At 41.8% G+C, this 15,696-nt stretch overlaps 1 protein-coding gene across 1 annotated transcript in view; it reads right to left on the bottom strand.

Moving 5' to 3' along the window:
• The window catches only part of XRCC5 (X-ray repair cross complementing 5), a 98,120-nt gene that overhangs the window by 37,557 nt on the left and 44,867 nt on the right, over window positions 1–15,696 (bottom strand). The window contains exons 14-16 of the mRNA XM_067740669.1: window positions 14,501–14,697; window positions 6,130–6,223; window positions 4,585–4,654 (exon numbers count right to left, since the gene is read on the bottom strand). Of these exons, the coding sequence (XP_067596770.1) occupies window positions 4,585–4,654; window positions 6,130–6,223; window positions 14,501–14,697 (361 nt within the window). The remainder of the gene's footprint in view (window positions 1–4,584; window positions 4,655–6,129; window positions 6,224–14,500; window positions 14,698–15,696) is intronic.

Genomic DNA, 15,696 nt, shown 5'->3' on the forward strand with positions numbered 1-15,696 from the left:
CGGAAGATGAACAAGACCCTAAGGGTCACTGACACACAACTACCATGTCAAATAATAACATACCCTTTTAGTAGGTATCCTTTACAATTCCAAATAAACTGATTTTTGTTTTCAAATGAGACTACTTGTCATTGATAAGTGAGGTGTAAAATAAGCCTGGATCATCAAGTTCTGGAGTTTAACAATTTAAAACTAGACAAGTTAAAAAGAAAGCCAGTGAAGAACAAGATAGTTAATAAAAAATATAGAAGTATAGACTAAACCTCTAGAATATGTAATCATGTATTTTCTCTCTTGTGAGCAGACGGATCACTGCTCTTTTGGGAAAGGACTAAGAAAGTATGTCAAACTGTTAACAAAACAAAACTTTTATACAGCTAAAGATACTTAAAATTTTACTTCTGTTTGTATTTAGTATCCTTCTTCCAAGACGTTCAAGGTATTTAATGGAGGTTATTTTTCTTAAATTTACCAGCTCTGTGCAAAACAATAAAGGCCATATTTTTATCTTCTTATGTTTATCTGGAAAGAGCTTTAATGGGTTACGTAATCCATAGCCAAGATGAATACACCATTAAAAAGAGAAAATACACAACACACACACACACACACACACATGAAACTTCTCCTAGATCCCAACTCTTGAGAATCCACAGGTTAGGCTTGATTCATGGCAGAAAATCATATAATGTGTGTAAGTAAACTGCTCTACCCACAGAGTTGAAAAAAATTATCTATTTGACTTTGCTGAATAATATAACTTTATTACTAATTGTGGTAATAACGTTCTGCCTAATTTTGGGAGATCTTGCAGAAGTGAATTTTAAGAAATGTCCTTTGAAATTGAAAGGATGTTGTTTGATGTATGAGAATAAGATAGGTTAGAGAACAAAGGCAGCAGACTTGAGGATGAGATGTGATCCAAACAAAGCGAGAGAGAGGAAAGAGATGTGAGAAAAATGAAATATCTCAGTAGCCACAGAATAAAGTCATCATCATCTATCAAACGGATGTGTGCACATTACACTCACTGCACATTAATCTAATGTTAAATAACAGACCCCGAATAGGAGTCCATACCACTTCTACTTAGGATGCCTTTTCTTGACAGGTTGGCTTTTCAACCAATCAGGCTCCTGTGAATTCAGCTTGGTGGAACAGAGCTCTGCCACCCTGTCACTGCTGAGGAGTCTCTGAGAACTCTGTGGACTCAGGTTCTCCAATAATCCACAACTACACACAACAGACATCACAGATGATGGTGCTGATGTGCTTACGAATACTATGTGAGGGAAACAACCCCACTTTCACAACTGAGCGATGATTACTATTATATATACAGCTGTGATCAAGAATTTTCTATTTTAAAGCTGTAGTAATAGAAGAGTGGGTGGGTAGTGAGGGAGAAAGAAAGGGACCAGAAAAAGAAGAACACCTGAGAATCAAAGACATCTTAGAGAAGCATCAACAGCCAGAAAGAACACATTCCTGGGGTTCAGTGTTATCTACTCTATGCCAATAATCGTAGGACAAGAAACATCCCTCACACCAAAAACTAGATAGGAAAATGTGTAGCTGCCTACTGCTGATGTCAAGGGGATAGGGTCACAATACTCTCAGTATGACTCTGCTACTAGTACAGGTAAAAAGGAATTACACCCATATTTTAGTTTGTAACAATAGGTGAAAGGGCCAAGTTCTAACTAAGGGTAAAACTATCTAATATTAATCATGCTTTTGGCAACTGAATTTAAAAAACAGATACACTAGAGAGAAGAGAAGGGCTTCTGCCTCTAGAAGGCCAATATCAGGGAGGCAGCTTTAAGTCTGGAGGGGTACTTTGGGCTTGCAAGGTGAGTCCTGGCTCACAAAGAGCTTAGCAAAGAGATATCCAAGTAGAAGAACAAAGGTAGAAAAGTAATGAAGAAACAAAATTTCTGGAGCTTGAAGCAAAAAAGGGAAGCCAATTTAGGACCATGAAACAGAACTAGTTGCTAACAAGTGGGCAGTCCCATTTTCTTGCAGCTCTGCAGAAAGTCTGCTTTTGTGAGGTCACTGGAGATCTCTGACTGATAAGTCCCAGATGGAGGTACAGAGGGACATCCACCATCACAGCACTACAACGTGCCAGCATGCAGTCACGTTCAACAGAAAAGAACCGTCTACTCATCAAAAATCCTATCTATGGGCACAAGGTTTGAGATGCTTGACCTTATAATGTTTAAACAAAGAAGCGTGTAGGAAAGGAAGGCATTAGGAATCAGGAGAAATAGTACTGCTAGGTAGAAAAATCCAGTATTTGAAGGAGACATGGATATGAATCCCTGTGTGATTTGGAGGGGAAGTTCATTTCTTCCAGTTTTACAGTTTTTCCACCTATAAAATGGGAATAATAATACCTATTATAATCTATATGCCATCGAGGGGTAACTTGCCCTTTTTATTTTCACAAGACTGCTTTAAATCCCCAATTAGTCTAGGAGAAACACTGTTTTCCTAAGATGTAAGCAAATTCTCAGGAATTTACTCTCTCATGACCTCTTTAGACTCTGGCCTCTGGTGCTCTCAGGAGCTTTCTCTGCTCTGCCTGAAGGACTTTCAGACCCCAAACTGCCTCCTCACCAGTTTCCCCAGATGGAGCACTCCAGCCAAGCATTCCAGAGTTTTACTGACACCGAGTATCTGCAGTCATGAGCTGGGAACGTACTGCAGAACGCTGTGCCCTTACATAAATTCATTCACTTCCTCTCCCTCTTACCTGTTCTCCTCACCCCCTTCCCTCCTGAACTAGCTCCAGTTTTTCCACTTCTATGGTGCTAGCAGCTTCCCTCTCCTCTGAACCCCAGCACTGGCCAACAACCAAGCCTGGGGACACAGACTCAGTCTCTACCCCAAAGACTTATCAAAGTATTTTCCCAATAAACATAACTTTCTTTTTCAGAAAATTCTGACACCAGCTGTTGGAGCTCTACTATTTTCTCCACTTGCTCACGTGACTCTGCAGGACCGCTGTGTGGAATAACCGAGACAAAGAGTAGATGCCAGCACAATGACCTGAACTAACTAGTAGGCTGCCTTTATAATGGTGATGATGCTACATTAGGTCCCTGAAGAGATCACACCCACACCAACCAGGAAGACCAATTACTTCCAAAGGGACGACCTTTGACTTTGGCTGATGTAATCCATAACATATCATCACAAGATAAGAAGGCCTCAATCTGTCTTCAAAAACACAACAACCATGATAGATGACCGAGTTTGTTGACTTGTCACAGCGGTGTTTCTGCCCCCTTCCAAACACACAGTCACATATGCAGCCTAAGAGACAAGACAGGTTCAATGCTGTGAAAGCCTCCTTTGATTAACCCAGTATTAGAAGGAGAGAAATTCTGAAGTACTGTTTCCCCCAATCCTTCTGGAAGCTGTCACTTTAATTTTAGATTTCCTCCTTCTATTTATATGTAGTTTTGTTTTATGTTAAAACTCAAGGTTTTCTTCTATACGTCAGTCTTTAACAGGGCAAAAAGCTCTTCCCCATTCTCTGAACACAAAATGTACACACCCCACCTAAAAGAATGCAGATTACCATGAGGATGGAGCTGGTCTTCCTCAGGAAATTCTCATGGGCTTGGCCTCTGTGTTCCCACCAACAAGATTTGGCCTGGCAGATTATATGCTCTCAGCTGGTTATAACTGCCTTTGGGCAACAGCACAGGAAGTCTAGGCATCTTGCTAGGATTCTCACACTCTAAGCGGTAAGGCCCCTAGACCTACGCTAGGTACTATAGATGATTAAAGAGCTGTAGTGTTTCTAGGCATTTAGGACTCATTTCCCCCAAAATGCCAAGAAGTTGGAAGAGAAGGTTCTGTGCACACATGAACATAAACACTCAGAGAAGGCAGCTCGCAGTCCTGACCCTGGGTAGCAATAATGAATGCAATACTGTTATATACACAAAACTGCAGGATTACAATTGCCAGCTGCCATTCATTAAAGGTGAATGAACAGGAACCTGAATGCAATCAAGTGAATGAATGTCAGTCTGAGACCCTCCATCCATCTCTCAAAGCTGTTTTAATATCAGCTCAAGCCTAAATGGAATTCTAGGTTATATCTGAAAAGAAAAATGTGAGGACAGGGTCAATTTCAGAAGGATCAAATCTAAGGGCAGCAGTAAGGTCTTTCCGAGATTACTGTCAAGGGGCTGAAACTCTTAGGAGAGAACAAAAATTATATGTCTCGGAAAATAGGAAGATATGACACAAAAACGTTTTATTCCCAAAGGATTTCACTGAAGTGGAACTGAAAGCTCCAAGATTCTGGCCCCCAGTTTTCTTAACAGGGAGACCTACAAATTAGCTCGTCTCTGTTTAGCAGCCCTGTGCTGAGTTTACCCTCCTGTGCTCATAATGTTACCTCGGTGAGCTTACTAACAAGGGACGGTCCCAAAGATCCACCAGGAAAGAAAACGGCTATATAAGGCATTATGACCAAAGGTGACACTTACTAGTCTAGGCTTAAATCAGTTAACCTAATTAACCACTTTTCCTTAGCTGCAAAGCCTACAGCACATCTCTTACCTTCCTCAAAGCTGGTCTTCTTCTGCCTCACTAGAACACGGAAGTTTTCAGCAGGATTCACACTTCCGACCTAGAACACACCCACAGACAATGAAACTGCAGGTCACTTCTCTTTTTGGCAGCACCCAGGTAAGACAAGACAGCTTAATGTAATAAGTGTGTTCTCATAAAATAGAGGCAAAGACAAAGTGAAGGCCCTTTTCTGTTCATTTTCATTTCTACGGATCTGTTAAAAGCTAGTGGATTCCTGTGGTCAAAGGGCTGTCCTCTGTCCGTATTTTCACTTACCTCTCCTCATGCAAACTGACTTCTTTCCGGATGGGTCAGAAGTATGACCCAAGGCACCCAGCACCAGGCGGCCCAGTTTGAAGGCTTTATGTGCAGACTGCCTGTCCCTCCTGACACCCAACCAATTAGGAACGGGAGGATTCTGCAGTGCAGGGTCAGTTCGGAATACCTTTGTTCCACTAAGATGACACGAGAAATAACAGCCTGATGCTTAATTCACTGAACTGTCCTTCCTGGGGGCTGCTGCTGACCCTCTGGCATTGAAGTTTTGGTAGACTATTCAAACATGCCCAAACTAAACATGTCCCCCAGAGTAAAAGCAAATCAGTGCTAGGTGGCAAAGTTTCAAAGAAGAAAAGCTCTGCCACACTATACGGCACTTTCCGATCATACCTATGTCTTTTACCTTCCGATCCCAACCTTAATAGGGCTTAAGTTCGGCCCGAGGGGGAGAAGACAACGGGACTCTACAACGGCTGGGAAATGTTGGTACAAAAGGTACTGAAGTCTCCAGTCAGCTCTGGTGTACAGCAGTCAGAAAAGCTCCCACAATAAATAAGGTCATGATGTGTTTTCCTTTACTACAAGACACTGAAATAAAATCCAAATCATTTTTCAGACATTCAGTTTTTCTGAGAGCATTGCTTTTTCAGCTGGGGAAAAGGTATGCCCTAGGGCTAGCTATCCTTCCTAGTATATTTGGCTAGTAGTAAGGGACAATTTTTAAGATCCACTGATTCAAAATAATGCCACTTAAAACAAGGCAATACGTTCCAAGTTCCAAAAACCATCCCATTAAATAAAGAAGATCTCAAGTGTCAAAGGATACCTGGTTTGGGGAAATCCTAAACTAGTGAAAACTGTTATGAAGTTGTATATTAGAAAAAAGAGAATTATACTCTTAAAGCTTACATACTTGGAGATTAAGACTCGTATCATTAACCCCCCCCCCACTTATCTTACCATTGTGACTAAACAGAAAGCTGCAAAATGAAGTTACCAAAAAAACTCTACAAAAGTGATGTTTCACACTCTATATACTATATAGTGCTCTATGTACTATATATCAATATAAATAATTCTATAGGTAATTCACTGACAATAATTAAAGGAAAAAGTGTGGGATGGACATGTATGGCTTATATGTTGAAAGGACCAAGGAAAGTGCTACGTTAAAAGACTAACAAAAATTGATGCAATCTCCCCAAGCCCCAACCTTCCTGAAAGAGGGGAGCACACCCGACAAGTTCTGCTTACACGGGTGACACTGCCTTCAGCCAGGCTGGAAACACTAAAGTGGGCTTCATCTCCCTCGGTCTTCAGTTTTTTAGAGGTGGGTCCCTCTTCATGGCTGGAAAAGAAATAAATGTTTGGGTTTTTTTTTTTTCTCTCCCCTTAAAACTGAACAAACAATACAAAACCCAGAATTGCTAATGTGAAAAGTATAAATTTATTTTTCAAGACTCAAAAATAAGCAGCTGCACTTAGTCCTCCTTTACAAACGGCTGCCTCCCTTTCCCACCCTCTGGACCCCTGACAGCGTGACTGGAGCAGCCCTGGCTTTGTTTCCAGCAGTAGGGAAATCAGAATTAGCAGCTGCATCACAAAGCCCTTTCAAAAGATGAAACTGCAAGCATAGATAATGGAAACTTAGCATTTCAGTATGAAACCCATTTACCCTTCAGTTATTATTTGCTAGTTTCTGCCTGAGAATTGATAGCTATTAGCTTTCCATGTACATAGAAGACCTTTGTGTCTAATAACCTGTCTTCTTCATCGTGTACGTGAGAGCTTTATAAGCTTCTACTTACAGCTGTTAAAACTTACTAGACAATCCTCAAACATGCAAGAGCTTGCTCTTAGAGAAGTCTTAAACTATAAAAAACCACTTTCAAAAGAAAACTTTTAATCTGTGCCTTTATAAACCTAATTCTGTCTTGGGCAATATGCTAACAGAGTCCAAAAGCATCTGTGTGATAAGGGAAAGAGGAAGTATATCAAACATCTTGCTTCAAGTAACAAGCAGGCTTTAACAGCCTGCCTAAAGTCAAAAGGAGGTCAAGTCAATTGCAAAGGAGAAAAAAAATTCAAAGACTCTGCCCATAATCTCCCTTAAGATGCTGAACACAAGAGATTATGAAGATTTTTCTCCCAGACAAATAATCAATCTGGGGCAAAAGCAGCTATCAAGAAATGGCTGAATGAGAAGGGAAATTAGTAACTAAGAGTACTATTAGGAACTATTTCTAAATGTGATGTTTTTATTCAAAAGCCTAACTTTCAAACAGTGAGGCTTGAAGAGGTTATCCTAAAAATAAAGCAAAGTAAGACCTAAGTTAGCTTATTCAATGATATTTCAATAATGAATCTCCTCTTACAGCCAGATGAAAGAACTAAAGTAATCATTACGGCCTTACAAACAAGAATTAAGTTTTATTACTTGATATCTTTCCCATTCACCACTTGCCTTCTTCCTTTTGAGAAGTAAACAAGAGATAAGGGGTGAGTCATTCAGAGCCCTTTCCTTCAAGGAGAATAAGAAATAAACACACAAAGCCTTGGTGCAAAAATGGAGGGAAAATGCACAAACCTGAGGCAGCATGAAATTCTATCAGAATTTGAGTTTTTTTTTTAAAAAAAAGTCACAGCCACTTCAGTTAACCTTTGCCGGTTCTTCCCAAGAGAAAGACAACATGGTACTGCTGAAGATTTGGAGGAAAAAGACCCAGATTCTAGTCTCAGTTTTGCCACTGGCTAGCCCTGGAATCTTACACCTTCTTGAAGGTATTGACTGTGTATTAATTTTTGTATGTCTAGAGTTTAGAGTCTAGTAAGTTACTGTTCTCTCTGATCTTCAGTTTGTTCCTCAGGAGAACACTACAACAAAAAGTACCATATCAACTATTCACCTATTCTCTTCCAAAAATACAAATTAACTTATATAGTGGTATTAAGAGGCATTAAACATACAAAGCACTATGCCAAGTTCCGTGAGAATACAAGGTTGAATCACATGAAGAATTTCTTAAACCCTCCCAGATAAGATTCTAGAGAAGGAAGAATAAGGAGACATATATACTAATTCGCCAGAACTGGGCAGGTAAAGGCAAGTCCAGAAAATAGCAGAAAGTAGTGAAAATTTAATATGTTTAATAATCTCAAGATTGAATCATTTAACAGGATTTAATTAGGAATTTTACATATATTAAACTCATAATGTCTATCTGAAGTGGGAAAGCACAATGACTCTCATCCCCAAATTACCTATGAGGGAGCTGAGCTCTGGAAGGTACACATTATCCATGCAAGGTCACAGCAGACACAGAAATGTTAACAGCTGTTGCATTTGGATGTTGGGACCCTGGATAATTTGTTGTTCTTTCTCCTCTTCTCCTTTTCGTTCATATATGAGTATAAATCTTTTTTTTCTTTTTGCGGTATGCGGGCCTCTCACTGCTGTGGACTATCCCGTTGAGTAGCACAGGCTCCGGATGCGCAGGCCCAGCGGCCATGGCTCACAGGCCCAGCCGCTCCGCAGCATGTGGGATCTTCCCGAACCGGGGCACGAACCCGTGTCCCCTGCATCGGCAGGCAGACTCTCAACCACTGCGCCACCAGGGAAGCCCGAGTATAAATCTTGTAATTCATTTATTTAGCCACACATTTACCTAATATTTACTATGTGTGGACCCCTAAATTAGGCTCTAGATTCTAAATATATAAAAGTTAATAATCATCACCTTCAAGAAGTTCAGCCAAATAAAAAAGATAAATATATAAACAGGCAATTAACAAAATATTGTGGTAAGCAACATATCCCTTTGAGAGGAAAGCAGGTAGCTGTGTTGGGCTGGGGCATGAAGTGCAAGCTGGGAAGTAGTGAGAGATGAGGATAGAAAATATCTAAATTGTAGACACAAACCGTGAGGAAAGAAAGTGGTTCTCCAGGTAGCTGGACAGACATTTCTCTTCCTTCTGCTTATCTGGGTTTTCTCACTTGTGTAACAGAATTTGGTCTTAAGCTGAAGGTAATGGAAAGCCATGAAAGCAAAGGTTTTTAATCAGGCATCCAAGGATGACATCAAGGAATTTGTGAACCACCTAAAACTACATGCAAAATTGATTATGTTAGGGCATTCTCCTGGGGAGAAGGTTCACAGTTTTTATCAGATTATCCAAAGGGTCCATCACACACAAACACACACAGATTAAGAATCACTGCATTAAAGAATTTTAAGCAAGGGAGTGATGTGATCAGATTTGTTTTTAAAAACATCACTCAGACAGCAGAATGCAGAATGGATGGGAAGGGGCTAAGACTGGAATTAGGGGAAGCAGTCAAGGGGTTATCTCAGTAAAGCAGGCTAACATGAAACCTACATAAAAGCAATGGCAGTGGGCAATGCTAGTAAGAACTAACTCACCATCGGTCACGAAGCCAAGCACACGAGTCAGCTATTGTTATTGTCCCTTTACAATTAAGCAAACCAAGGCTCAAAAGGGCCTGACCTTGTCTAAAGCACTCAGTAAGGGGTCCACAGCCAACTCTGGACTTTTAACCACTCTCCTAAACAGCCTCCTAAAAGGCAGGTATTTGTTATCACAACTTGGCACAGAGCAACTTGCCAATTTTAACCACTATTAAAAAGAAATATTTGAGGGACTTCCCTGGTGGCACAGTGGTTAAGCATCTGTCTGCCAATGCAGGGGACATGGGTTCAAGCCCTGGTCTGGGAAGATCCCACATGCCGCGGAGCAAATAAGCCTGCGTGCCACAACTACTGAGCCTACGCTCTAGAGCCCACGAGCTATAGCTACCGAGCCCATGAGCCACAGCTACTGAGCCTGCGCACCTGGAGCCCGTGCTCTGCAACAAGAGAAGCCACCGCAATGAGAAGCCTGTGTATCTCAACACAGCCAAAAATAAATAAATATATAAATGAAAAGAAAAAAAAAATTAAAAAGGAAATACTTGGGTTTTGATCCAAATCAATGCTATTAGCCACTGTACTAACCTGAAGCAAAAGGAGTGAACTTGAGGTAAATCTAATACAACTTGGTAAGCCAATTAAATGCGGGGAGTGAAGAAAAGGGATGACTCCCTGGAAATTAGGTGTCATTCACTGAAATAGAGAATCACAGCATGAAGAGGGGGTTGAAAGGAGTGTGGAAAGAGAAAGAAGGTGATGAAGTCACTTCTGGACATACTGAACTTGAGTTATCTGTAGACACTTAAGATCCAGTGGATAAGATGGAAGTATATTAGGATAGACAAGATTTTTAGTTATTTTTGGAGACCCATATGTGAAATATTGATAATAAAGGTCTTAGGATGTGCAGTCTGGCATAATCGTTGAGAGTGTAAGCTCTGGGGTCAAACTGCCTGCGTTTAAATCCATCTCCATCGCTTAACCAGCTGTGATACTGAGGAAGTTTCTTATCTCCTCTAAGCCTCAGTGTCCTCAGCTTTAAGATGAAGTGAATAAAAGAATCTACTTCATAAGATGGCCAAAAGGATGCAAACAGATAATACATACCTATGTCCAATAAATGTCAGCTCTTTCAGAGGAGGAGTCCTACAAAACATCAACATTTAAGGTTGGTGGGGAAAGAAAAGGAGCCCCCAGAGGAATCTGAGAGGGAGCCTGTCAAAGGTTTAGAGAGAAAAATCTGGAGAATCTGAAGTTAAGGAAGACATATGAGTTTCAAGAGGGAAAGGATAACTGACAATGTCATGTGCCACAAAGAGGTCAAGAAAGAAAAGGGGACTTCACTGGTGGCACAGTGGTTGCGAGTCCGCCTGCCGATGCAGGAGACACGGGTTCGTGCCCCGGTCTGGGAAGATCCCACATGCCGTGGAGCGGCTGGGCCCGTGAGCCATGGCCGCTGAGCCTGCGCGTCCGGAGCCTGTGCTCCACAACAGGAGAGGCCGCAACAGTGAGAGGCCCGCGTACCGCAAAAAAAACAAAAAAAAAAAAAACCAAAAAAAAACGAAAGAAAAGGACTGCCACGCTTAAGTAAATCCAGCAGTTGGTGTCTTTTATTTTATTTTATTTTTTTTGCGGTACGCGGGCCTCTCACCGTTGCGGCCCCTCCCGCTGCTGAGCACAGGCTCCAGACGCGCAGGCTCAGCGGCCATGGCTCACGGGCCCAGCCGCTCCACGGCATGTGGGATCTTCCGGGACCGGGACACGAACCCGTGTCTCCTCCATCGGCAGGCGGACTCGCAACCACTGTGCCACCAGGGAAGCCCAGTTAGTGTCTTTTAGAAGACCAGTTTCAGGGCAGTGGTGGGGGCAGAAGGCCGAGCCAGTGAGTGCTAGGAAAAGAAGCAGTATAGGCTCTTCTGCTAATAAGCCTGGCTATGGAAGGAAAGATGATGATAACAGGTAGTAATTAGAGAGAGGAAACTGAGGGGATTACTTCATTTTCTTTTAGAGGAAAGAAATAAAATGTTAATGTGTGGAGGGAAAGGAGTTGGTACAGAGGGAGAAGCTGAAGATACAGAAGGAAGGAAGAAATTATCAGTGGACTGAGGTACCAGATGGGACAGAAATAGCATCCCAGGACATAGGTGAAAGGATTAACTTGGGACAGGATGAGGTACCCTCTTCCACTGAGGCAGGAAAAAAGGAAGTAAAGGCAGATGCCATACAGATATGTTTTTAGGTAAGATGGGCCAGAAAACTGAGACGTTCCCGCCTATTGGCCTCTGTTTTCTCTGTGAAATCACCATCATGATCGTCGCCACTGCCGTAGTTGTTGAAAATGTGCTAGGGACAGGACTAGGATTTTGTAAATCATCTCTTCACAAACACTATATTCTTACTATGTGTTCGGCACTGTGCCATTCTAGGGTGACAACAGTGAACAGTGAACAGCATATATTACTCAACTAACCTGCAAGACAACTCTATGAGACAGATATTCCTATTATCCCTATTTACCCATGAGGAAACTGAGGCTTAGGGAGGATAAGCAACTTGCAACTAAGGTCACACTGCAGAGCAAGGGGACCAACTCACACTATCTTGACCCTGGAGTCTGAAGTCTTAGCCAGTAAAACCAGGTGAGGTTGGTCTCTGACAGTAAGTAGGGACTGGGGTCTTAGGGGACTTGAAAAAAGTAGAAAACTTTACACTATTTGCATATAGAGATAAAAAGAAATCAAGATCAAAAAAAAAAAAAAAAAGAAATCAAGATCACATATTAGTTCCATAGGCAGGATCAGACCTCAGATGTCCCTATTCTCATGTAAGTCCTGTCCAAGAGATGCTACTTTCATTGCAAGGGTGTCCAGCAACATTAAGGGAAGCAGTGCTTCTCTGTGATGAGGGTAATATTCAGTGCATTTTGGGAATGCAGTGTGAGACGGTGCTTTTACCCTCTTGAACTGAAGAAATCACTTCAACACTAGGGATTGAACAGGTTCAGCATGAATAGTAGATCTTCTCAAATATTCAGTGTTTTTATTGATGACAGTATTACTGCTCTGGGTTTTGACTATTGCTTTCCCTCCAAATAGTTTAAAGTCCTTTAATATCTGTGATTTTACTGTTATAATGTCTCTTACGATGAGCCTGTTTTTAGATGAAGGAACTCTCATAAAGGTAAAATTATTTAAACAAAATTAGATCAAGAGTGAAAAAGCTGGAATGAAAACTAGAGACTCCTAGCTCAGAGGTCTTTCCTTGGCCTCTGACACTTCCTGAACAGACATGTGCCCCTCCCCCTCCCCCATCTCAGCCCCTCATCTGTATACTGGAAGTATGTACCCTGGATACGGGGATGCTGAATATACACAAAAACATAGCTGGTTGTTAGCAATCCTTCTTTCCCTTAGGGAGACCACCTGTAAAGCTGATTGGAGCCTTATCACAAAAATTGAGTGGCTGTAAGAACCCTGCAGAAGGACTCAGTCATTCTTGAATATAGGAGGTGCTCAATAAATATTTGTTAAATGTGTCATTTCTGCAGTTCTTAAAAACTAAGACTTCTGAGAAGGAAGAGTAGAGAATTGGGGTGTGCGTAGGTGTGTGTGCGCAAGATTATTCTCCGGTCCCCCACAGCTAATTTGGCTGTGTGGCAAAACAAACCCATTATGGGGGCAGAGAACAAGAAGCCTGGCAGGCTCAAGCTTCCTGAAAGTGAGAGATGGGAAGAGGGCTGAAGGTGTAATCACAGCAGGGATCAAATCACAGAACAGCCTTCTGGGTCTAGCTGGTATGTTTTTTTTTAACCAGCTAATTTACAGTTTAATCAACAGGAGGAGGAGAAAATGGCCCACTTCTTTCCCACAATACCAGAAGGTAATCAAGATCATGAACTGGAGCTTTAATACACAGAGAGGAACAGCCATATGACTGCAGAAGAGACTAAGGCAAGGCTGTCATGGGAAGAAAAGGACTCAGAATTTTACTGAACTGTTCTAAGATACGAATCCAGAGGGATCTAGGTAGATGAGGAAAGCAGAAGTAGATTTTTAGTGACAGTCTTCCTATGTAGAAGAAGGCATGACAGACTAAAAAGAAACATAAAAGCCTCCAGGATGTGTTAGAAATGCACATGAGAGAATCTTTCAATCCCATGATTGGTTTTTTTTTCTTTTCCCCCCAATTCTGACAAAGTTTAGGGTATTAACCTCTAAAAAGCCACCGAAAATGCAAACCTGTCTTTTCAACTTGGCAGATAATTCACTAAATTAACAATTTACAGAACCCTGTAAATTGAAGGTTTCTGGAAATTACTCAATACTGGTCCAATGGGGTATTTACAAATACAAGCTTTACTTTGTCAATGCAGACACAGCCGTGGGAAGGAAATCAAAGAAAAAGGAAAAAAACTGTGATCTAAAACTGGATCTTGGAATGCAACCTAAAGAAATGAGTAGATCCTTTTGATTTGGGAGGAAAAGTCACCAATAATAAAACCAAAACCTGGTAAAATCAATGTCACACACCCAAATAATTCTGGATAAGAACAGCTTCTTAAGGTTTGTTTTTGTTCTGCTTTGAATGGAAACTGATATAATTCTAAACAGACTTGATGTGGGGAAAAAACACTTAATAGCTACCTGAGAGCTTGATCTAAGGATATGAAAACCATTTTACAATCCTTAAATTACACCTCACTAATGGTATATCCAAGCACATCAACACAGTAACAGCACAACGAGGGCCAGGTTTTTCATTCTCCTTCCCATTTTCCCTCCCAAAATCTCACCGATATTCTCCTGACACCTTACCTCCAAAACGAAAAACCTTACGACTTTTACCCCTCTTCTCTCATCCTCAGCCCCTTACTTTAAAAATGTTAAAATTCAGTCTTAGATATTCAAAGATTGTTTGTCTTCCTATATATATAATTCATCAAGAATCTGATGCTGATCAAAAAGTCAACAACCCCAAAGGTAGCTCTAATTTCTAGGTGCACAAGGATAAAATATATCTACAGTGGACAGATGTGAGAAACCAGGATTTCCAATGCAAGGCTCAAATAGTAAAAGGTTTCTTCCTCCCACCTTTGTGATTCCACAAACCCAGGTTGCAACCCTTAATGCCACAGCCCCTCTAAGACCACAACCAATCTTTGTGTTCCAGCGTCACACATAGTTCCATCGAGTACTCACTTATCTGGGAAAATGTCCTGAGCAGTCACTTGGTCCTTTTTCTTGAGGACTTCAGTCAGAGGGAAAAGGGTCTTTATTTTAGAGACAGGAACCTGACATTTAGCTGTCACCTCAGTGGGGGGATCCAGCATATTCAAAACGTGTTGCTGAATTGGGGGCAGAGGCTCCTGGGGGTGTAAAGCTCTGTGCAGCAGACACTGTGGAAAAGGCATAAGGATTTTAAAATGCAGATGTAGACATCACACACAGCTTCATTACACTCTTCTGATCACGGATCCTCATTCTTTAATTTGGGAGGGTTATGGGATTCCTACCATATGTAAAAGACAGCAAAGACGGTGGACCCAGAACCGCCTTGGTTAGCAGGACGTTGGTAATGTCTAAAAGCAACTGTAAAACAGATCTAAGCCTAGCAGCACCGTCAGCTGAAGCCCTCCTGGAAAGGAGCCTCATCTCATAAAAAGAGGCCACTGCTCTGACTACCTGGAGGATATACGAGGTTCCCTGAGATGCAATTCCAAAAGCCTCTGACAATCTGCGATGATAACTTTTTGGTTATAATCCTTTAACCTCCCTTCAGCATGCTGTGCTTTCTCCCTTGCACAACCTTAGAAGACAACCTAAGGTGGATGAATCAGATGCTAAAGGGGAGGTGCCCATGCTCAGTGAGTCCCAGGATGAACACTGTGGAAGAGATGAGACTACTGGTCTGTCCCAAAACTCCCCTGAGTGCCGAGCTTGGGCTATTCTCCACCCATCTACTCACTTCTGTCCATCTCCACTATACCACTCTTGTCCAGGCACCATCACCTCTCATGTGGGCTACCACAATCCCCTCCTAACTGGTTTCCCTGCATCCATTTTCACGGCTCTACTGTAGCTCAAGTCATCTTAACACAAGTTCCTTTCCATATCCTGAAGTCAACCCTAACACAGCCCCTGCATGCCTCCCTCCTCCTTGCTCACCCCAGCCGCCCCGTTAGACTGGTTTCCTCCTGCTTCACGCACATGCCAGCTCACTCCAGACTTTGGGTCCTGTGCTTAACGCTCCCTCAGCCTCTTCTGCCTTCCCTTACATCTCAACAGAGCTGGCCCTTTTTAAAATCATTCTGTTCTTTGCTAAATTATCATCTCTTCTGAGAGGATTTCCCTGACACCGTATGAAGGAGCCCTTTACCCCCGTGTTACCACCCTGT

The sequence above is a fragment of the Pseudorca crassidens genome, chromosome 6, assembly GCF_039906515.1.
Source record: "Pseudorca crassidens isolate mPseCra1 chromosome 6, mPseCra1.hap1, whole genome shotgun sequence".
NCBI classification, from domain to species: Eukaryota; Metazoa; Chordata; class Mammalia; order Artiodactyla; family Delphinidae; genus Pseudorca; species Pseudorca crassidens.